At 39.7% G+C, this 24,376-nt stretch overlaps 1 protein-coding gene across 2 annotated transcripts; it reads right to left on the reverse strand.

The window, feature by feature from the left end:
- Positions 1 to 18,594: 18,594 nt before the first annotated feature.
- Positions 18,595 to 24,376, reverse strand: LOC136464536 (protein transport protein SEC31 homolog B-like). Of its 2 annotated transcripts, none has more exons than XM_066463485.1 (8): positions 23,978 to 24,376; positions 23,745 to 23,894; positions 23,461 to 23,671; positions 22,434 to 22,553; positions 19,846 to 19,973; positions 19,645 to 19,735; positions 19,241 to 19,390; positions 18,595 to 19,149 (listed from the first exon to the last, which is right to left on the reverse strand). In XM_066463485.1, the coding sequence occupies exons 1-8, from the start codon at positions 24,298 to 24,300 to the stop codon at positions 19,009 to 19,011; spliced, it is 1,314 nt and encodes a 437-aa protein (XP_066319582.1). In that variant the 5' UTR covers positions 24,301 to 24,376; the 3' UTR covers positions 18,595 to 19,008. The 2 variants fall into 2 exon arrangements, with proteins under 2 accessions (XP_066319582.1, XP_066319583.1); XM_066463486.1 differs by having other exon boundaries at positions 19,012 to 19,149; positions 19,241 to 19,407.

Consider the following 24,376-nt stretch of genomic DNA (forward strand, 5'->3'; position numbering starts at 1 on the left):
AACTTCAAAACTGCAGTCTAGAAGTGACCTCTAATGAAATCTATGATGCAGCAGAATGGACTTAATGCTGAATTTAGAGAATACAAACAAAAGAAGTGCCAAAATATGTAGGATACCACCTAAGTCTTAAATGACATCAGATATCTATCTCATATAGAGCTTCTAATATTGTGCACTCTGGATGGATAACACATAAACCCAATAAATTTATTGATTTGAATCACTTCTCTACCCACTTCGATTAACTTTGACCTAACCAAATCAAGTAGCTAACCCAGCACTTCTACAAGCACGCAAGAACCAAAAAAGAAAATATCCTATGAGCTTAGTTAAATATCCTATGTTAACATGGCCACCTATAATCTACATACTTAGGATCCTATCCTCTATCAACTAGAAAATGTCATTCATAGTCAAATAGCTTTTGCATGAGTAGTGATGTCAATAATACTAGTGCAACTACATGCAGTAACACTCAGTTATCAGCCAGCTAACCCCTGGCATGAAAATTCTAGCCCACAACCACAAACAAATGACTTTGTTACTGCATGTAGTTAGCACAAATCACAATTAACAAAATTCAAGATGTGTTTGCACAAATTATAAGAGACATTTTTTTCAATGAAAGGACAAGGACAAATAAGAGGGGTGTGCTAGCACAAATCACAATTAACAAAGTTCAAGATGTGTTAGCACAAATCACAATAGAAATTTTTTTCTATAAAAGGACAAGGACAAAAACTTGATGTGGGCAGGCACAAATCATAATTAACAGAGGAACTACAACAACTTCAACACCACCAGTGAACTACAATAGCTATGGACAAGAAGGAGGTCCATGAACTTCAACAACTTCATATGTCAACTCAAAAAACAACAACCTCACCTAAAATTTTGCAAACGCCTTAGGTGTCATGAAGAGGCCCTACAGAGACTCCAGGCAACTGAACTTCTTCCTTGTATTTTGTTTGCGCAAATAGTTCCTAGAAACTTTGCACAACCTACAGTACAATATCATATTTTTAAGCAAACTTTTAAGTGTGATCAAAAGTAGTAAGCACAGCTTCACTATAGTTCTGCAATCACAGCATAGGCCAAAGAAAAATAATTGTATGGTACATTATAAGCTGCAGGGCAAAAGGAAATCAAATTGCTCACCATGGTCAAGGTTTATGGTGCAAAGTTCCACTGAACACACCCTAATAAAAATCAAACACAAATTAAGAATAATAGATAAACTTGTTGTGCCGAAATATTGGCTGCTAACTATAGCAGGTTTATTTACCAATTTGTATAGATGGAACTGACGGCCACCAACCTCAACAGGAACACTAACTGGCTGGTCAGCAACTGCATTCTGTATTGATTTCTCATAATTTTCAAGCACATCTTTAAAGCCAACCAAAGTAACCGCAGCATGGATAGGCTTCTTTCCACTAAGCATGATTGCATCAGATTTCTTCATCAACATGCTATCTGCAGCCTATAAGATACACAATAATTGGTACGATGAACTTAGCCCGACATGTACAGAGAGAATATACAATCCTAACAGATGCTAAAAATGAAAGAATTATAAAAATAAAAATGCACTTACATAGACAGTCAAGCCCTTGTTTGTTTAAACAATGAACCATCTCATTTTCTAGTGCACAAACTTGGTCCAGTATATAGACAACCTGGACAGCAACAAAGTAAACTCAAGACTTTCAAAAAGTGTAGGATCAGGAAAATGGCTGGTTCTTACACTGAAGCTGCAACCACAATGTCAGACCCAAACTAATTAATGTGAGTTCAGATTAGCCGGAGAATGTTCAACTTAAAAATGTGGAAATATATGTTGGGCCTTAGATTAGCATTTTGGCACCACTACAAAGTTTTTACCCTACCAGCTTCACAAATGCATTCTAAAGACACAAACACACACACTAATTCTCAAGCCGAATTAGATTTATTCCTTAAAGAGAAGACTTGTATTAAAATAGAAATGAGATGCACTCCTTAAAAATGTACTGTCTAGTGCTTACACTGAAACAAAAGACCTATTTCTTGTCCCAAATAGCCCATCCAGAAGAATATCGATGCCCTAAAACAAGAACAATTGCATGCTCTAAGTTAACTAAAATAGTAACAAAGTTATTTATAAATACCAGATATTGCACATGTTACACACCAAAATTACAAGTGTGCAATTTACTACTAGTAAATGTGCAATAAAAAAAATAGTGCTTCTACATAAAGGAATAGAATAAAATCATAGTTCAATAGAATTCTAATGCAGTTTGCAGTAGAAATTCATCATTCTCCATGGCTACATGCAGGTCAAAAAATTGTCCAGCTCAAAAAACTTATGCTGGACTCCTGAAGCAACCTTATATTCACAATTAAGTCCATACCAGTTCATAGTTTAGACAAGTTAAAATTAAGTTCACAGAAAAATACACTCACAGATCATAAACAACCTGGTTTTAGTTGTGGTGATGTATATATAACACAAAAGCAAAAAACCAATTTGGATGGACATATACTTGCCTTAACAGAGAAATAGGCCCAAACATTTGGTTTGCTTTTGAAGCTTAACTCCTAATGAAAAAGACAAAAGAATATAAGTTAACATATGGGTAAGCACAGCTGGTGGATTACCAAAAGAGAATTGTATAGTCATGTAAACCAACCTCCATTCTTCCACTTGTAGGCTTAAACCCATCATCAGGATCCTCACTAGTAACCATAACTGCAACACAATGGCCCTTTGGCCTCACTGACTGTGCTTTATCCAAATCAAACTTAGTTGCAAGTTGCAACAGCTGATATTTTCCTCCAATCATGGTAGACACCCCCATGATCCATTCCATAAAAGCGTCTAATCTCTGCAGTGATTCATTCATTCGTCAGAACAAGAGAACAAAATACCATCAAACATGGAGTCGAGAAAATTAAAAATACCTGGAATGTTATCGAGGGGTATGCCCATTCCAACTGCAACTTGGGCTGCTGGCAAGTTAACTTCAGCTATCCATTCAGTCACAGGATGTTCTACCTGAAAGGAAGCCAGTCAAAAACTCAAAATGCAAGAACCATAGAAGAATGCCTCTATAAAATCCCAGCATTGGAAGTTTAGAACAGACCTGCAACCGTAGATTAAGCTTCAGAAAATACTATTCACCCATTTCCATGTTGTACATATATTCTACTGTAGCAGCACCAACGTATTGAACACACTTAGTAAGCCACCTTGCTGCCTGCTCAAGCTCTTTAACAATCTCTAAAGCAGCAACTGTGATTGGCCCCCCTCTTCAATAATCTGTTTTAGAGGTAAATGGTGAAAAATAATTTTTGGATAATCCTAGTCAAGTTCAAAAGGGAAATTTTTAAACGCACAATTGAAGGAAAACATACCTGGCCCCAGCCAATGTCGAGCCAGAAATTTCAACAGAGGAACAACCATCGTCTTCCCACTTCAAAGTGATTATGTTTTTGGATAATCCTATCAGCTAAATAATAAGACAGTCATCGCTTAGTAGAAAAATCTTTGACTCGCCATGATCTGTATCCACTTCTCCATCATAACTACTACTGTGAAATCAGTACAATATTCACTTACAATGTCAACAGTTGCCAACTTAATGGCTTCCAACTTCAGAAAGCAAGCCCGTTTACTCTACAAAATGAAAAATGAATTTAAGAACAGATAATCATTAGATGTTAGTTTTCCAGTGCATAGATAATCAGCAAATTATCTTTTCTTCCAACAAATAGAACTGCTGAAATATTCAAAAAAAGGTTGTACCAACTGCAATGAATTACCTGCAGCAGCTGATGTCCTTCGTTGAGACTGTACCCAAGAATCCAGAACATATAAGCCAACTAAAATTTACAAAAAGTGCTCGGACTTAGAAAGCTATCAAACAACAATGCTCAAGGCTGTGGACAATTTTTTCTACTATGCAAACACAATCACAGAACAAAGACCAAGATAAGGAGACGCCTACCTAGAGACGGACGCATCAGCGGATCCGCTGCCACTTGGAGAATGTAGAGCACCACATTTGGCCACTTGGTCAGCCTTTCTTTTCCAATACCTGCTGTAGAAGTTAATCAGACACTCCCTGAAACAACATACAAGACATTCACCAAAGTATATCATCCTCAAAATTAAAAAAGGTAATGCACATAACATCACTAACCGGATCAGATCCTCATCTTTAGAAGAACAAGAATGACCTCCACAACCATCGAGCTTGTCCTTGAGCACAGTTAACATCAAGCATCCAAAAAACACAAATAAAAAGATTTGAACATGTTTGAGCAGAGATCACAATTTCTTTTCTACGGAGGCACAAAAACAAAACACAAGACATAATTTTTTTCTATGGAAGGACAAATCATATTTTTTATATGGATGCATAATCACAGAACACAAGAGAATTTTTTTTCTATGGAAACACATAACACAATTTTTATTGTAATCAAGCACAATCACAAACCACAATACACAATTTTTCGCTATGGAAGGACACATCACAATTTTAATTCTATTCAAGCACAATCACAAAACACAAGAGACAATTTGTTTCTTCTTCTAATCATGCTGCCTCCTGCCACTTGCTATAGACCTGAGGGAAAAACAGCTATCAAATTCAATGAATGATGGAACAATAGAGAAAATAACATTAGAACTAGTATTACCTCCCTAACTTTAGATTGACCATCATGTGCACAATTGAATTCGTTGAAAACCATGTCATTGACAAACTTGATGCGAAGGTGCCCAAAATCATCTTTAGTATACTTCTCTATCATATTGAGATTTACTTCAAAAAGCTCTAGGTTCTTCATAGCGTAGATACCACTATCATTGATTATGCTGAAAACATGACAAAAGAAAAAGATAGGACAAAATACTATAAGAACAACAAAAATGATATGGTCTATATAAATCAAAAAAGGACTTCACTTCACCTACTTCTCAGATTGCTGAGGTACATCTGTAAAGAACACACGATATCCATGGAGCCCATAGTCAATCTGAACAACTTCTGACCAAACCGTGGTCAAGTTTTCTAGCTAAAAAGCAGGTAAAGGAAATAAATCATAGTACAGATATATATTTTTCATTATTTGAACAAAATTTTCACATTGCATACAAACATTAGTATTGATCCCTGTGTTGCTGATACTTACAAATTCATCTTTGATAGCTTTATGGAAAGCTGAGTCTGCTCCAAAGCGTAGTGTGCATGAATCCAAGATTATACACCATCTCCAACTAAAATACACAACAACCATGTACCACCGATCATGGTAGAGAATTGAAAAAAGCTAACAAAACAACACACAATTAGAAAAGAATGGATTATTAGTACAACTGCAATGCACACAACATATATACAAAAAAAATGATATGTTACTTACATAGTGGTTGTATGATAATGACCTTGCATGACCAGCACCCTTAAAGCATCTCACAGCGGTCTCATATAGCTCCTTCTCATTCTCATCATCATGACCATGATTTCCAATAAGATAATCCTACAAAAAAAACATATTCATCAATGTTATTTTATATAGTTACTACATATAATTTACAGAAAACATCAAGGAATACTCACACCAACTTTAAAGACGAAAAAATGCTTGTAAGAAGTCCTGGGGTGATTCCTATGGAATAACAATCTGCACAAAGCATTCACTACAAAATAGTGCACCTTTCCTCCCAGCTTAAGAGAAGATGCAAGTGCACTTAACTTCACAACCACACTTCCATAATTGATTACTGAAAGACTGAAACAAAAAGGAAAACAATTCATAATTACTTGATACAAGTGTTCTCACAAGTGGTGCAGAACGCTAAGGAGAGGAGTTTATAGAAATTTATAACTTACTTCAACTGTCCACTACTTTCTGCCATCTTTAGTACAACTTCATACATATCAGCTTCAAGTCTAGACACTTTAATCTTCGCCCGAGGCAAAATATAAGGGCTCATTTTGTACTTGCTGGGGATCACAAGCCGCCTAGGACGATGAACAACAAGCTTTGCACTAGAAGACTGCCAAGGACCTTGAGTAGACAACGACTCAGAGTCGATTGAAAAATCATTGTTGCCCATAGTCCTTGAAGACAACGAAGTCCCACCAAGTATTGAAGCTTCTCGATGGGATGGAAGACGTGCTTTAGTAGGTGTCTGCAAAAATTAGAAGAAGAAACACATAAATTTGTTCGAAAAAAATGAAAAAGTAAAAATCAAATAACAGGGCTCATATAGTTTCATTTTATTCTAGAACTACAACACACACAAACACACACACACGGCTGAGACGTATAAAAAGGGGACAACAGAAATGTTTCTATTGCCTTTATTCTCAATATACATATATATACAACACTAGTACCACTAAGGTACACTAGAGAATGGATAGTACTACAACTACTCGTACTAGCTATTCTATGGCTAAGAGCAGCCCCAACTACTAACAATTGTCCTTCCACTACCATGGCTGCAGCAAAAGCAAATCAGCAGGTTATCTCACAAGACAATTGTTCAAAAATTGATAAAACTAAAAATGCCATTTTACAATGTCAATGTGTACTCCAGAAGGGCTGATTGCAGCTAGAGGAACATGAGCAATTGATTCTTTAGGAGTCTCAGTAAAAGGTAAAGACTCCATACGCACAAGGTCCTAATCAAGAAATACTACAATATTAGCTACAGAAAAGAGATCACAAGATATGTCACAATACAAAATTGATCCAATCTAATAAACAAGCTTACAGTTTCAACATTGTCATTTCTCTCGGTCTCAACAGTTTCATGATTACTCACGCTACCGTTTGGACCAAATGGATTAGAACTCATCCGATCAATAAAAGTCCAATTTTCTGGTCAAGGGCTAAATCGGAAGTAGAAGCTGCTCTCAGATTGAACCTATCAAAAAATGAAAATAAATCAGGTGCTATAGTATAGTGAATAAGACAAACATATTACAACCATGATTTTACAAAAAGAACAAGTTACAAACATATTACCATAGAATTGACTTTTTCATGCATGTCATTGGATACAGCACATCAAATCCCAGATATCACTCGATCAATAGGACAAGTTGTACTAGCACCTGATAATGGACCAACGGGACGCCATAGTTTATTGTCTTCAACATAATTTCCCAAATCATCCTCAAATTCAAACATTCTAAAAGATGGAATGCTAGGACTATTAAAGTAAGGAGCCTTATTCTTTATACAAGGTTTCTCAACAGCTGATTTCCCTGGTTAATAAAAATGAAAATGCTAAAGAAGATTGAAAATTACAGGTGACAACAACGGATATTGCACATGTCAAATACCATAATTGCTTTATTTCAAATGTGTAATTTACTGCTAGTAAAAGTACAATCTAAAAAGTGCTAATCGTTAAGAATTTCAAAAGTGCAATTTACTATTGAAGAGAATGCAATCTACAAAATAGGTACTAACCGTTAAGATCCGGAGCAGGAGCTGTATTTTCATCCAATTCAATTTCTTTTAAACTGTAGGGGATACTTTTTTTATCTGAAACATGAGGAATAGCACTTGAAGCAGCTTGGGCATTCTTCACTCCACAAAGACCATGACCACTCAGATAACCAATAGGATTCTTTGGACTAGGCGCTTCTCCTATTTGTCCTACATAGAGACCATGTTCAAACATGTGCCCAGTTCATTTATCATAGATTTGTTAACCATTTTTTTCATCAGCAGAACAAACCTGGGGCCTTCTCAACCGTACTCATCGAGGGGGTAGCAGCAGCTGCACTAGTTGCTTCACCTTCCTGAACCATAGGAATCGAGGGGGGAGCAGCACCTCCACTAGCTATTTTGCCTTCCTGAACAATGGAAAACAGATGTAACAAGTCCAGTCAGTAGGATATTTCCTTTACTTGATCACTGCCTTAGTACTGTCTAGCAGGATAAGACACAAGAGAAGACCAGAGCACACTATCACATGGATAAGCATTCAACTTCCAGTGTCATCCATCAAAAATAAAAACAACATTGACAAACACATACTCACTTTTAGATGAAGCTTCTGATGTTTACTTGCACCTTTAGAAGTTTGCACTAGGACTTCCTCAACAATTACAGGATTGTCTGCCGTACCTCTAATTCCAACATTATCAACATTTGTGCGACTGAGGGGGGATTTGTGAAGCCTTGTAGAGAGTCTTCGTTGAGTCATAGAGCCTACACTGTCGGGACTCGAAGATTGGGATGCTTTGCTTTTCCTCTTGCTATTCCTTATACCTGAAGCTGCACCTAAAAATATACAAAAATATATATATGAGCAAGAGATACAAAAGTTAACTGAATGCTAAAATAATGTTACAAAACACTTCATCTACCTAGAGCTAGTGAGTCATTGGAAGGAAGAATTTTAGTTGACTGGGATGATGCATTTTTTTCCTCTTCCGATTCGTCGCACCTGATTCTACACATGAAAAATATGCATAAAGAGTATGAACAAGATATACAAAAGTTAATTCAATGCTGAAACAAATGAAACAGAACACTTCATCTACCATGAGCAGATGAGTTACTCAAAGGAAGAATCTTAGTTGGCTGAGAAGCAGCACAATATTCAGTACCAGAAGCATTGTATAAGCCATCTGATTCTATTTTCTCAGTCATAGAAGCTTCTTCCTTAGGATGGACATCTTCCACAATGTCATCTATACCAGCAGCAGCATCAACTTCTTTCACAACTGGTTTACCTCTAACAGCAGTCATTCTTGGATCCAAGACATCTTCCGGAACAATACCATCTGTTGGAGAAGGCAGTGGGGCTTCATCTTCAGCAGGCACAACATCAACACCTCCATCATCAACATTATCATGTGCTAGAGAAGCCACTCTGGCATTAGAATTCTGAGCCTCAGCAGGTGGGTTGGTGGCATGACAATAACGCTCATGCATGTACTTGAACATTTTGGCAACAAGTGTATCGGGACTCCTATAGCCAAGTCTTGTCAAGTGGTTTTCAAAAAGCTCACACATAGCATCTTTGTCCTATAATGTCAAGTTAATAGTACCATATGAATCATGTATTTTTCAATATAGAAGAATACTCATAAACATACTAGACAAGGCACCTACCTCTATACGGATGAAATCACAATGTTTCTCTAGAGTATTCCTAAAGGAATCACGAGCATCTACCAGTAGGTATGTTCTGCATAGCAAGTGTCCTCAATGGATTTCACCTACACAAAATGTATTCAAGTCAGCCAGTGATCTCAAAAACAACAAGAGATGTATGTGTCATGTAATACAACAAGAGATCTCAAAAACACTGAAATCATCACATAGTTTGGCGGTGATATAACAGACAACACTTACCGGGCGCTTTCCATACTTCTCACCAGACACACGATCATAAGAAGCATATTTGTTAATCATCAAGCCCTTCCAACAGAGGATCCTTGGTAGATTTGGGGGGAGCTCATTACGTTTTCCAAAGTTGACAAAATCAAGATAATAAGCCTACAAAAGATTTCAAAGACATCACTAAAATAGGGTATATATCCAAGACAAACAATAGAATACAGAGAAGAAAGGAGCAACACAGAAACACTTACAGCAAGAAAGTATCTGCAGCCACCAATAGTGCTTCTATTCTTCTTTCTGTAGTTTGAAATCGAAGCAAACAGTCAATCAAACACAAACTTGGACTAATCCCATTCTTTCACCTTAGATACATCAATCAAAGCACCAAGGTACTACGGGCTGCGAAGAGTACTAGAGTTTGCACACAGAAAAGTGGACAAAGCAACAACCATAAAGTACCGAAACACATCATCATTTGACAAAGTGTCACCTAACAACTTCTCGCCAAAGGTCTTGATCAGGGGCAGAGAAGCCTCATTGATTTCAGAAAGAAACTTGGTCTTTGTAGAGTCATTATGATTTTCCCTAATGTCTTCACCACCTATTGGAAGGCCTAAGAAAAGATGAACTGCCTCTGTAGAAAATGGGATCACTTTCCCTCCAACAACTATGTCACAGCAATTCAAATCAACTTGATCTACTATCCACTGCACAAAGCCTCTAGGTGCAGAACAACCATCATACTCCAGCAAGATATCGAAACCCTAATCCCGAATAATCTTCTTCTTATGCTCATCCAATTTGACAATTATCTCTCTAAAATACTTACTATTGAACCTAGAGGATGCTCTCTCTGATGTACTTGCAGCAGCACTTGATTTTCCTTTACCCCTGCCTCTGACAGTTCTGTTAATCTGAAAATCGATGCAAAAAATAATATAAAAATTCTAGTTAAGCTACTGAATTCAGTAAACATGGTGACAAACAAAAAAGAAGATTAGTTAGGTACTGAATTTACCTTTCCAGAACACGTTCGGACGCCAGACCTTCTTGATTTCCCTTTGTTGTCAACAAACTTAGCAAACTAAAAGAAAAAAAACCAAATAAATGACTTGCATCACACTACAAAAGATAGGGTGTAAATATATTATCATTCTTTCAACTGTTCTGACTTAAAGAGAACAATAGTACCTAGATAACTAGATGTTAAGGAATAGACAAAATATTAACATAAAAATAATTTCACTGGCCTAAGAATTTTGTAACTAGTCTATATCAGACAACTGCGCTACAATTTAAATACATGAATCTTCACCACACAAATTTCAGAACATACTCCAGATAAGGCTTCCTGCACATGCTTGAAAGTCTTCAGCATCTAAGCAGTATCAATATCATCATCTGTGGGATTTTGATCCTGAAAAAGGCAATAACATATATCATATTATTATAATACACGAGTGCACAAACAAAACAAAATCAAGTGAACTTAGTACCTCGCCAACATTCATAGAATCAGAGTTGTTGTCTTCTTCAGAGTTCATAGCAAAGTCATCCTCACTCTCACCATTTCCAGACTCAGCATCAGAAAGAAACTCATCATCATCCATGCCTACATAACATAACAAAAAAAATTGGTTAATGACCTCATTGCTAGCTGCAGCCAATAAAAGAAGAAGCAAAACAACTAGCTCGAAAAGTAATTCAACGCTTACAGAACAAATAAAAAATAACTGAGAGTCTTCCTAAAAAAATAACCTGAAACTCCAAACAACTCAATGACATGAATTTTAGGACAAAAAATGAACTAAGATCACCAGAATAACTAGAGCCAAATATATTATATATCATAGTTCAATATAATAATTACAAGCCAGCAATAGCTGGTATTCATAAAAAAACCAATACTTATAATATCAACTAACCAAACTACAACTGAACATCATCACCATCGTTTACACTAGGATACCTATATTGGTACAGAGGGCACGACTTGTTGCTACCAAGCCACTCAAAAATGCATATCTTGTGGAAGACATGCATACAAGGCAGCACCCTCAGTGTCTCCATGGCAGCCTCTAAAGCAGCTTCGTCATCGTCCTCTTTTCTGATATCTAAGACATCCAAGTAGATAGCACAGACATCGTCGTCTTTCAAGGCACTTCTACTAAAATAGGTTCCCTTTCAACGCGAGGATTTGACGATTGAATAATAGGGGGACATGAAGAGCTCCGCATGCGCCTGTCCATCTAAACTCAAACGATCAAAGATGAAAATATTAAAGCTACAATCAACATATTGGAAGCTTACAGAACAAATAAAGAAATAACATAAGTACGGATTACAACTGAATTTGCTCTACACTGCTTTGTGCTAACACTACAGGTTCAGACAAGAAAGAACAAAACAAATTGATAGAGAGATTCCAACATATTTGTCGCTCTTAATATTTGGGTTCTCTAGTTTCAGTTTCTATTATAAAATGTCTGCAGACAATAGCAGATGAAAAATTAATATTACCAAAACAGGAGTGTGACTTGGAACTACAGCCTTGAGCATTGAGCAGATCACAAATTTCTCATTTTTCATTGGCATATCACTAATGATAAAAGAGTAAATAACTACTTGTAGAAATTCACTAAAGAATCCTATTTCAAAGAATTACTGGCCGATATCCAAATTATGATAATTCAGTTGAGATATCCCTCACATGTATGAAGCAGAGAATCCTGGAATGTATAAAACTACCTCATAGAATCATCACATATCTCCCCATGTCCTCTATTCCTATTACTACTCATAGTGAACTAATGAGAAGGTAAGTGTAGCTATTACAACTGAGTTAGTAATACCATGGCAGCCTATGGATAGATCACCCTCATGAAACAACACTAACCCCGCAGCTATGAGGTCAGGCATCATCTCCGCCGATGCGCCAAGTGCTCAAAGTAAACATAGGGTGTGCCAAAAAAAGAATGGTGGCAGCCCACTCCAGCGACACTTGGATATGATTTTCTTCCCAATACCTCTCAAACCCACAACAAATCCTCTAGGATAATGTTCTCCATGCTTTGGCTTCTATCCATAATATCGTACTATAGAAATTGCCTAATGACCTTTTTGCTTCCTACCCTGCATTTCTAAACAACTACGGTGCAAGTCTCATCTGCTCTATGCCACCTTTTTATTTTGCCATCCGGTGGAATGCATTTATACAGTACTCAACTGAATTAATGTAGTTATACCCAACATGATTTGTGCCAGATATAGACATGGTCTTAAAAATTCCGGATCACATTTTTATGAATCATCAAGAGAGGTCAGGGATGCCCCCTACTATATATTATTATGTATAGGAGTTCAGAAGTAATAAATGAACTCAACAAACATAGAAAATAGACAGATACAACTACAACTTTGCCTCCTAGTACACATGCAGCTAGACCTCATCATTGCAGAAAAAAGCTAACAATTTAGAAAAAATACATCAAAGATAACTATGAATTAAACTAAATCAACAATTGTAAGTACAATTGAACTCTACTGTGAACTACGAGCAATCACAACTGAGCATGATAGCTATGAGCTACTACAGATAAAGTATGGAAGGACCAAAAATCAATTTAGACAAACAGATAAGACAAAACAATATTGACACTGACTATAACTCGTATATAAGGAAAAATATAGCTACTATCCAACCAATTAAATTAAATAGATCACAAAAAACATCATTAGAGACATTGAAACTGTAGGAACCAAGCTCAATTTGACATAAAGCGAATTGCCTACTGCATCTTAACCAAAAAATAACTAAAAATCAATTGAGATTTACAGTAAAGCAAGACCGTGATAACAATGGCACACTTGAGCAAACCTCCACTAACAAAAATTAACTAAAATACAAATACATAGAAGATGGAAAATGTTCGAAGTATGCCACAATATCGAACAGAGTTTATCAGCTACTACAATCACTCATGATCCATCATTCATAAAGACTAACTACTACAATCACTCATGATCCATCTATATAGATTCAAAGACAACTACACAAAGAGGACATGGTTTTAGCAACCTATGACTAAACATAAATTGGATCTACAAAAATTGGAAAACAAATACTACAATCATTTAGGGTCCATCTATATAGATTTAAAAACAACTACAGAAAGATCACATGGTTTTAGCAACCAATGACTAAATATAAACCATATCTGCAAAAAATTAGAAAACAAACTAAATAAACAACTCACCGCACAAACTAATAAGCAATGCAGAAGAACTACAACTCTAGCTCAGGCCCGGACTCCGCCTCCGCCTCCACCTCCGAATCAGGCACGGGCAACTCAGGATCAGCCACGGGGTCGACCTCCCTACTACACTTCGACTTTAGCTAGCGCCTCTACCTATATGCAAATAACAGGGGAAAATCAAAAAATAAGAACAAATAACGGGGGGGGACTAATCGAACAGGTCTACATCTAAATCATTAACAAAGCACAAAAAAGTAGTCACCAACGACGGCGAAACAACGACGGCAAGCAAATCCGACGCGGGTCTTCACAGAAAGGGCGAATCACCGAAACACCGATGAAAATCCAGTCGGAAACAAGTAGAGAACGAGGAGATCTACAACCTCAGATAAAAAAATGCACAAAAACCAGATCTAGACTATAGAACAGCCACAAACACAATGGCGACCAAAAACATGGGCCAAGCGGTGACGACACAGCGGCCGTTACGCCGTGGGGCACGTCAACGAGCTCGCGGGCACGGAGGAGTCCGAGGCTCTGAGCAGCGCAGTGTGGCGACAACGAGGATGGACACGAGCGGCGCGAACGGCGCCCCCGTGGGTGCTCCAACAAACAACATTCAATAGGACGCTCGTCGGAGATGGCCGGGAAAACAACATTCAGAAGAAAGGGGGCAAACCAAAACACACTGACTGACGCCAAAAACTACACCCTAGCATCCATGGAAACTGAAAGACAAGAAGGGAGCGGAGAGAACTTACCTCGACAAACCCTAGAAATCGTCGGTCGGCCGCCCAAGGAGAGCGGCGCGTCGCCTGGAGTCGCCTGGAAGAAGCCAAAACGAAATGGAAATGGAGAGTGTGGGGTGGGGTGGGGGGGCGGATGCCACTGAATCAGGCGCGACTCCCAAAAAAATCAAAACTATACGCTGACATCCAGGGTCCATAGGTCAGAGAAACAAAGACAGATCCATGTGCCAACGAACCAAGAAACACACATGTGTTGTACAACATTCCTGTTTAGTTATAGAGATGAGTCTGTCAACTACACAACCATGTGTTTTATGTAATTTCAACACATGAATTTTTTTTGCACCATAAGATTAAGATCCAACAGCCTCCACCCTTCTTCTACCTCCATCCTTCTTCTACCTTCAAACAATCACGAGATCACAGATCACAGGAAACAATTTTTTCTATGGAAGGACAAATCACAGATCCGTCGTCGCCACAGCCGCAGGTCGCGGTCGCTGTAGGTAGCTGCCGTCGGCGCCCAGGCTGCTCGCCTCCGCCTTTGCCTCGCTCGACGCTCCTCCTAGGCTGCTAGCCGTCCGCTCGCCGGAGGTGCGTCCGCTTGTCGGAGTCGCGCCATGCTCGCCCGCCACGTCCACTCGCCGGGGCCGCGCCATGCTCGCCTGCCACGTCCGCTCGCTCGCGTTGCGCGTTCATGTGCCGGTGTGCGCTCGCCCGACGTCGCGCTCGCTCGCTCGCATGCTGGTGCTGGTTCTCCGCTGCCGCGTGCTCTCGCCGTGTGTGCACCGGGCGCGGGCGTGAGCACCGGGGCGAGCTCACCGGTCGCCGGCACCAGCGCCGGTGGTCACGGGTGAGAAAGAGAGAGGGAGAGAGATAAAAAAAATCCATGTGTTTTTTTTTTTGCTAAAACACATGTGTGCTGTATAGTATTTTCAGAACCCAGTTGCATTTGTTTTTGGGAGGATTGGTTGGTCTAATCGAGAAAGTACTTGAAACATTTGCCAGTTCTGGCGTCAGAACCCAATCGCATTTCTTTGGAGGATTGTTTGGCCTAATCGAGAAAGTACTTGAAACATTTGCTACTTCTGATGTGATCACGTGAATGTGTATAGATCTTTATTAGTTCCATCTCAGAAGACTAGCGAAGCGTGAAGCATCAGAATCTAAAGATTACAATACGCCATTCTCTCTCTTTTTATTTGAATTAGACAGTAGAGACACGGACACCCTATAAACATGTAAATTATCTCTCTTTTTTTAGATATATGTTAGTTTACTTTTTACCACAATATGGTGATTTAGATGCAAATTTAAAGATTATTTCAAATTATCTCTCGTACAAAGATGGGTTTTAGATGCATGTTTAGAGGACTATTTTATGTTTTTTTAGTCATATAATGGTAGAAGTAGATAATTTTCTAAAAAACGAAATAAGATTCAATGGCTATTGGTAATAATGATAATATAGTCTACCGAATTTGGATAGGAAACATTGTCGTGGTATATACACGCTAAGCAACATGCATGGTAATAAATTTTCCTGAGTGGTCATGATCTGCAAGCAGATTACATATTTGGACAAGCCAGAAACTTTCATTGATTTGGAAATTGCACAATGACGAGCCTCTTTGTTTGTTTTTTTTTAGTGGACGACGAGCTTCTTGATGCTGATGCCTAGTAATATCGATGGGCCAATGTGTGACGCTAGCGGCCCGTATGCTTGATCATTGATCCACATTCCACAGGCTGTGATCGGTTCCCGCCTACCTGGATTGCGACTCAAACAGATAACGTCTATTCGGTTTTTGCGGCCCAGTGGGCTCCTCGTTTCTCTTGTCAAGGATGACTTAATGTGGCCGGTGGCCCTCCAAAATACTGACCAGTTTCATTAATTACATACACCATAAAATATCCTTTCACAGAATACTCATTTTTTTTGGGGCCTCTCATCTTAAGTATTTATTGTCATAAACATTTGTGCTCTTTTGTATAAATTCAGTAAAATGTTAAAAAGAGACTTAAGACAACTCTAAGAATTGATTTATCCAGGAATAGAGGGAGTATCATAGAATAGAGAAAGTATTTAATTTGGTGGCATTGATCTACATATAATTCTGATGTGTTTGATTACTCCCTCCGTCCAAAAAAATGTAATTATGGGAATCATGCTAGTCAAACAATATCAACATTAACCAAATTTATAGTGAATAGTATTAGCATTTATGTCTCTAAATAAATTTGTTATGAAAATACATTTCGTGATTAATCTAATGATGCTTATTTTTATATTATAAATGTTATTATTTTTTGTATAACTTTGGTCAAAGTTCAAATCGTTTGATTTCTCAAAATGCGAGAATTGCACTCTTTTTGGGACTGAGTTAGTAGTATGTTAATTTATAAGATTTGTCTTTTTCTCTAAAGTATATCATATGAAGATTAAGGTGGAGTTCCGTTGGGGGCATCAATCAGGTGAGTAATATCAAGTTTATGTATTAAGTTGAACATAAGCTTAAATTATATCACCTCTTGTTGCATCCTTCGAGTCACACTATTAACCTATTTTCAGGCTTCCAATTTTTATTTTATTACTAGTTGTTGCAACTTTTCATCCATGCTTCAAGTAAAACTGAAGTTCTTGTTGTATCATCTATTTGATTTTTTTTTAATTTGTATTTTATTACAAAATAGGTTCTATGTCTAAACTACACTCCTAGTTAGAGCATAAATTGACGTTTAAGCCTGCACCACCACCATGACAATCAAGATACAAAGTATTTGTTATACCAAAGGTTTACATGTGCAGTATTATTTTCTTAAAAAAAGAATATACAGTGCTTAAAATTAAAGCACCAATATGGCCCACTTAAATGAATGGCATGGCAAGGCCGTGCTCATCTTTATATAATATACTCCTTTTGCATAAAAATATAATATACTCCTAAGCATGTATTCTCCTTCCGTCCTAAAATATAAGAGACTAAAGTTTGTTCTAATAAATCAAATTATTATAAATTTAACTTTGATAATAAATAGAGAAAGGCATCAATACTTACTACCACATTAATAAAGATAAATTACATTTCCTAATAATTATACTTGTTTAATATCTAAGTGTTATTGTTTGTTCTCTATAAATTCGGTCAAAATTTATAATATTAACTATGATCCTGTACAAATATGTCAGGACGGAGAGAGTCTGAGGGTGTTTGGTTCCCATGGACTAAAGTATTTTGGACTAAAATCTGCACTTTAGTTGGACTAAACAGCCTTGGACTAAAAGTGGACTAAAATCCTTTAGTCCTTTAGTCCACAAAACTGGATTAAAATGGACTAAAAGGTGTTGGGGACACCCATGCCTCTCATTTATTGCCCTCTCTTCTCACTTTAGTCCATTTTAGTTCAAGGAACTAAACACCATTTTAGCCCACTTTTAGTTTATAGACTAAAATGGACTAAAAATTTTAGTGCTAGAGAACCCAACATGGCCTCTTTATCCCTGTAACGCAGGTACTATGCATATTCTAGGTCGGGTACAAACCAGTCGCGACTCCAGAAGTAGGACGGGTATGGATCATCTGGACGATAGTAATGCAGCGACGACGAAGCGTCGGCTGTACCGGGGCACGGCGGCACCGGCAGCGCCACCAGGCTCGCCCTGTAGAGACACCGGCTGACGTTGCCGATTTCGCCGTAGTAGACCCTGCTCACCTTCCTCTTCTCCTTGACGTCGTACAGCAGCAAGTAACCGGCGCCGACCACCAGGACAACCACGGCCTGGTAGATGGGCTGGAACTCGGACTCGCGCAACCGCTGCCAAGGCAGGTCGATCCGGAGGCGGCGAGCCCAGGCGGCGACGCTGCTGCTGCCGCCGCTGGGATCGCCTGCTGTTTCAAGGGCCCAGACGTCCATGTGGAGCGACCCTTCCGCTACCGCCGACACGGCAAGCGTCCCTTCCGAACGAGGACGGACTTGGGCGGCAGGCGTAGGAGGATCTCGGCTAGCACGTCGTCGACCAAAGAATCCATCACCGGTCACCGCCTATCGAACGATCAGGCCTCCGATCCTACTGTTTCTTTCGCAGGGAACGCACAAAGGAAAAACCCCGTCCGCTCGCCTCGGCACCCTGCATATATGTATATGCATGTATGTATCCGTTTTGTAGACGTACACAGGACAGCTACCTGAGTTGGATTAGATAGCATGTTCAGGTGTATAGTACTCCTGCTACGCATCATTGAACACGATTCGGACTCCCAACCTCATGATAGCAGCTTTTTTTAAGGAAAAAAAAAACACTTCATGATAACACGACTTATAACTGCTCTGCTATAGACATTACTCGAAGCAGATTTCAATACTGTACCACAGATCCACAAGTAAAAGATGATTTATGTAGAGCAGAGCACTATAACAAAGAACCGTACCTATTGGAAACCTATTGAGCACTATAACAGGTCCATCCGAGCATTTGTTTGGTGTGTAGAGCAGAGCACTTCTAAGTTCTAACAAAGAAAAACCTACTGACAACCGATCCGTGTAGAGCAGAGCGCTATAACAAACAAACCTAATAAGAAAACGAATGACACGCTCGATCCATTTCTTGCGCATTTGTTCACGTCAGTCAATGCAACCTAATTACCCACACCACGGTACATCTCCACTTTATCGTAGACCGGTCTTCCTCCCGAGGTAGCTAAGGCAAAATGGTTGACACGGTGTTGGCTCCAGCGAACGGCCAAGCATTTGCCAGGTGCTTTTACCTCATGTACAACCTGCTCAAAAGAAAAAGGAGAAACAACACACTGGTGTCATATAAGGTAAAGGAACTAACAGATAAAACGATTTCTCGACTAATATTCCTACCTCGCCCTTCTTCACATTCAGTAAAAGAAGCTTCTCTTCAGTGCATGCTAGCACAATTTCTTTCTCAAATGGACACCATGATATCGCCACAATGGAATTGGTATCACTGAACTGGTGCAATGGCTTGTCCACTTTCCGAACATCCCAGACCTGTTTAAGTCCAGATACTGTTGATTGTTGAATGAAAAGGAAGGTTATGTGGTGAGCTTACAAAAAATTGCTTATCAAGTTCGTGTGTGGCTGGATTATTTCAAGACAAGCCGCAGTGGCAACTTTTAGAGGACTTTTGTTTGCTATTTGGTTTCTTACTCTTTTTTTCAACAAAGGGAACCCAGCTTTTAAGTAGCATATTTGTTACATCCAAACAAGCTACCACAGCAGCACAGAGCTGAACATTAATTTACCTTACAGTAGTTTCCAGAAGCTACGACCATCGTATTTTTGTCAGTTGGACACCATTCTACAGCTGAACAAGTTTCCATCGAAGAAAATTTCCTAATAAAGAGCAAATTCGTTTCATTAGTAACAACCAAGTAGGTATTTCCCTAATAGGGAACAAATTCGTTAGTACAACTATGCATTTGATGCATAAGAAGAAAATTTACCCAATCACAGATGATTTGGCACTTATATCCAAAATTTTAACACCAACATTTGATGCTGAGGTAATAACATTGGGTTTAAGAGCATTCCATGACAGATCCGAGATCTGCACATTATCATCTTCATTATACTGCAAAAAAATCAAAATACTAGATGGTCAACCTTAATATTATTTTTAAGAAAACCAAGTAATCAAAATCTGGGCGACATCCTATCCAAACCAGAACTGGAAACACATATTACAACAACAACAACAACAAAGCCTTTAAGTCCCAAACAAGTTGGTAGAAGCAATCAAGGTTCAGACACGTGAATAGTTGTTTTCCAAACACTTCTATCTAAGGCTAAGTCTTTTGGTATATTCCATCCTTTCAAGTCTCCTTTTATTGCCTCTATCCAGGTCAACTTCGGTCTTCCCCTACTATCCTGGCTTAGGATTCCACTACGCACCGGTGCCTCTGAAGGTCTCCATTGGACATGTCCAAACCATCTCAACCGGTGTTGGACAAGCTTTTCTTTAATTGGTGCTACCCCTAATCTCATCACGTATATCATCGTTCCGAACTCAATCCCTTCTTGTATGACCGCAAATCCAACGCAACATACGCATTTCCGCGACACTTATCTGTTGAATATGTTGTCTTTTCGTAGGTCAACATTCTGCACCATGCAACATAGTAGGTCTAATCGTCGTCCTATAAAACTTGTCTTTTAGCTTCTGTGGTACCCTTTTGTCACATAGGACACTAGATGCTTGACGCCACTTCATCCACCCTACTTTGATTCTATGGCTAAACATCTTCATCAATATCCCCGTCTCTCTGTAGCATTGATCCTAAATATCGAAAGGTATCCTTCCTAGGCACTATTTGACCTTCCAAACTAATATATTCCTCCTCCCGAGTAATAGGGCCGAAGTCACATCTCATATACTCAGTTTTAGTTCTACTGGGTCTAAAACCTTTGGACTCCAAAGTCTCCCGCCATAACTCTAGTTTCTGATTCACTCCTGTCCGGCTTTCATCAACTAGCACTACATCGTCTGCGAAAAGCATACACCAAGGGATGTCCCCTTGTATGGCCCTTGTGACCTTATCCATCACTAAGGCAAACAGATAAGGACTTAAAGCTGACCCTTGATGTAGTCATATCCTAATCGGGAAGTCATCCTTATCTCCATCACTTGTTCGAACACTAGTCACAACATTATTGTGCATGTCCTTAATGAGCCCGACGTACTTCGTTGAGACTTTATGTTTGTCCAAAGCTCACCACATAATATTCCTTGGTACTTTATCATAAGCCTTCTTCAAGTCAATAAAAACCATGTGTAGGTCCTTCTTCTCCCGATACCGCTCCATAACTTGTCTTATTAAGAAAATGGCTTCCATGGTTGACCTTTCAGGCATGAAACCAAATTGGTTCATAGAGACCCGCGTTATTGCTCTCAAGCGATGCTTGATAACTCTCTCACATAGCTTCATAGTATGGCTCATCAACTTAATTCCCCGGTAATTAGTACAACTTTGAATATTCCCTTTATTCTTGTAGATCGGTACCAATATACTTCTCCTCTACTCGTCAGGCATCTTGTTCGATCGAAAAATATGGTTGAACAACTTGGTTAGTCATACTATAGCTATGTCCCCGAGGCATCTCCACACCTCGATTGGGATACCATCCGGTCCCATCGCCTTACCTCCTTTCATCATTTTCAACGCCTCTCTGACCTCAGATTCTTGGATTCTCCGCACAAAGCGCCTATTGGTGTCATCAAAAGAGTCATCCAACTGAAAGATTGTGTCCGTATTCTCACCATTGAACAATTTGTCAAAATACTCTTGCCATCGATGTCGGGTCTCATCCTCCTTCACCAAGAGATGCTCCTTTTCATCCTTAATGCACTTAACTTGGTTGAAGTCCCTTATCTTTCTCTCACGAGCCCTAGCCATCCTATAAATGTCCTTCTCTCCTTTCTTCGTACTAAAATGCTGGTAAAGATCCTCGTACGCTCTACCCTTTGCCACACTTACAGTTCGATTTTGCAGTCTTCTTTGCCACCTTATACTTCTCTATGTTGTCCACACTCCTATCATGATACAAGCGTCTATAGCATTCTTTCTTCTCCTTAATAGCCCTTTGGACTTCCTCGTTCCACCACTAAGTATCTTTAGCCTCGCCTCCACTTCCTTTGGTTACTCCACACACCTCTGAGGCCACCTTCCGAATGTTGGTTGCCATCTTCTCCTACATATTGTTTATGTCCTCTTCTTCTTTCTAAGAGCCCTCTTTGATAACCCTTTCCCTAAATACCTCTGACGTCTCCCCTTTCAGTTTCCACTACTTTGTTCTTTTGAAAATATCTTATGACATTATTGCAAAAGTATGTCAATAAACACATATCCAGCAGCTTACAAAACAATAAAATTTTATAAATACAACCATACCTACTATATTTCATATAAGTTGTGATATTATTCAAATCTCTTCTTATATATAACTAAATAGTAAGTCAAAACACCAAATTTTATGCATATCCATCCATTTAGACAGTTTTATTCATTAAGAAACCATTGTCTTATTTTAGTACCTGAAAATGGGGAATTCTTTCTGCAAAAGGGTTGATAAGATCCCATATGAGTACTGTCCCTTTTGCTCCACCAGAAGCAAGAAAGTGTGGTGTTGTAGGGCTGAACGACAAACCGAGTACCTATACAGATTGATTATGTAGTCAGAAACCAGATAAGAATTTTCAGCTAACAAATGCAATATAGCTAAGAAAAGATAAAGTCAGTACAGCAATTATAGTTAATCTTCAATAACTTGCCAGTGTATAAACATCAATAATAAGAACAGCAATAGCTATCAACACCATGGTTTTTTTTAGGCATCGAAGCGAGCCACCACGAAGGGGTTGAATATGTTAGAATTTTAGCAGCAGGGAAACACACACATGAACAGTGACAAAATTCAATAACACAACTATGACTCCAATAAAATCAATCCATGTGCTCTGTGTTCTATAAACAAAAATCCTGGCGTAGAGCAAAGCGTACACACCAATCCATGAACCAATGAGCAGAGCAGAGCACAGAGTATGATAACTGATTAGTAGTGGTAGTATGGCACATACCACACAAGCACAAGCTGTAGACAGTATTGTGATACAAAGTAATTTATATAAAAGTATGAACTACTTTATATAGCACAACCAGCAGAGCAAACACAACAGAGAGCACAGCTGCACAAGCATAGCAGCCTGACGCCTTGCAGCAACTAGGCAACACCAGATCGGATATAGTGAACTCCATACACACACGCGCGCATGTCAAGACGACACCGACGCCCAGCACCCTTAGCACACCTTGTCGCATAGGTGACTACTCATAAACCATGATCAACACAGGCCAAACTGTACAGTTAAACTTTGTCATCTCAGCATCCCAATTCACTGTTACTTGATTGCAATATAGTTATAGCTCCCCTCTCTCTACTTCGCTAGTCCTAGCTCCTCTTACTTCTACTTGTGCTCTCAATACTATGGCTATTACGACAAGTGCTTGGCTCTGCTTGCAAATAAAGTTGGATAGTAACAGGGAGGAAGAACGAAAACTCACTGGACCAGCAGAGTGACATGACATCAGGGCAACCATGGAAGCGGACGATGATGCAGGGATAGTCAAATCACCACTAGTGGAGTCCAGACTTGGCGGCTGTGGAGGCCCATCTGGAGAGAAGTAATCATCGATTACCCTAAACTGGGAGAACCACCGACCATCTCCCGACTCCGAGCGGCCATCTTCCGATTGCAGCATCAGGTTGTCATTCCTACAGACGGCACACGGCAGTGATGAAGGTGCACAAGGAGAAGGAGCTTGAGATGTGAGGTGGCGAGACGCACCTGTGGGGATCCGAAACGGCCGTCGCGCGGTTCTCGTGGTCGTGGCCACCGGCGACCAAATTGGGGGTGGTGCCATGGACCTGCTGCAGCATATCCTTTGGGCAGAAGTAATCCTCGATTATGCTGGAATCGGAGCCCGAATCCGAGGGTCTGCGGGGACGGAAAATGGGATGATGAGAGGGAGGAGAAGAGAGCTAGATTTGCGGCGGCTCACGCGTCGTCAGAAAACTCACTCGAGCAGCGCCTCACGGGGGTCCCAGACGGCGACCACGCCGCTCTTCAGGCCACCGGCGATGAGCCCGGTGGGGAGTGCAGATGAATAGCACGACGCCTCTGTGGGCCTGGACCAGGCGACGCGGCAGAACTCGGCCGGCGAGGGGATGCGGGCGACGAGGGGAAGCACGCCGTCGACGTACGCGGCGGCGGTGCGGTAGACGAGGAGGCCCGGGTTGCTGGAACCCGGCGCGGTGCCCGCAGCTAGGAAGGAGACGTCATACGAGCCGCCGAAGGCGAGGGCCGACGCCGTCATGGACGCCGACGCCAACACCTCCGCCATGCCTGCTCCCTTTCGCGGTTCCCCCTTCGGCACCTTGCAGAAAGGACAAACGAGCCGCGAGGGAGGGAGGAGGGAG

Source organism: Miscanthus floridulus, chromosome 7, assembly GCF_019320115.1.
Source record: "Miscanthus floridulus cultivar M001 chromosome 7, ASM1932011v1, whole genome shotgun sequence".
Taxonomy (NCBI): Eukaryota; Viridiplantae; Streptophyta; class Magnoliopsida; order Poales; family Poaceae; genus Miscanthus; species Miscanthus floridulus.

What these genes read in the sequence shown, in the direction of transcription:
- LOC136464536 (XM_066463485.1), bottom strand. Translation starts at nt 24,300, where the DNA reads ATGGCGGAGGTGTTGGCGTCGGCGTCCATGACGGCGTCGGCCCTCGCC. An exon ending in AAAGAATTCCCCATTTTCAG is followed by an intron (nt 19,974 to 22,433) that starts GTACTAAAATAA and finishes ATTTTTTTGCAG; the next exon opens with TATAATGAAGATGATAATGT. An exon ending in TGAATGTGAAGAAGGGCGAG is followed by an intron (nt 19,150 to 19,240) that starts GTAGGAATATTA and finishes TCTTTTGAGCAG; the next exon opens with GTTGTACATGAGGTAAAAGC.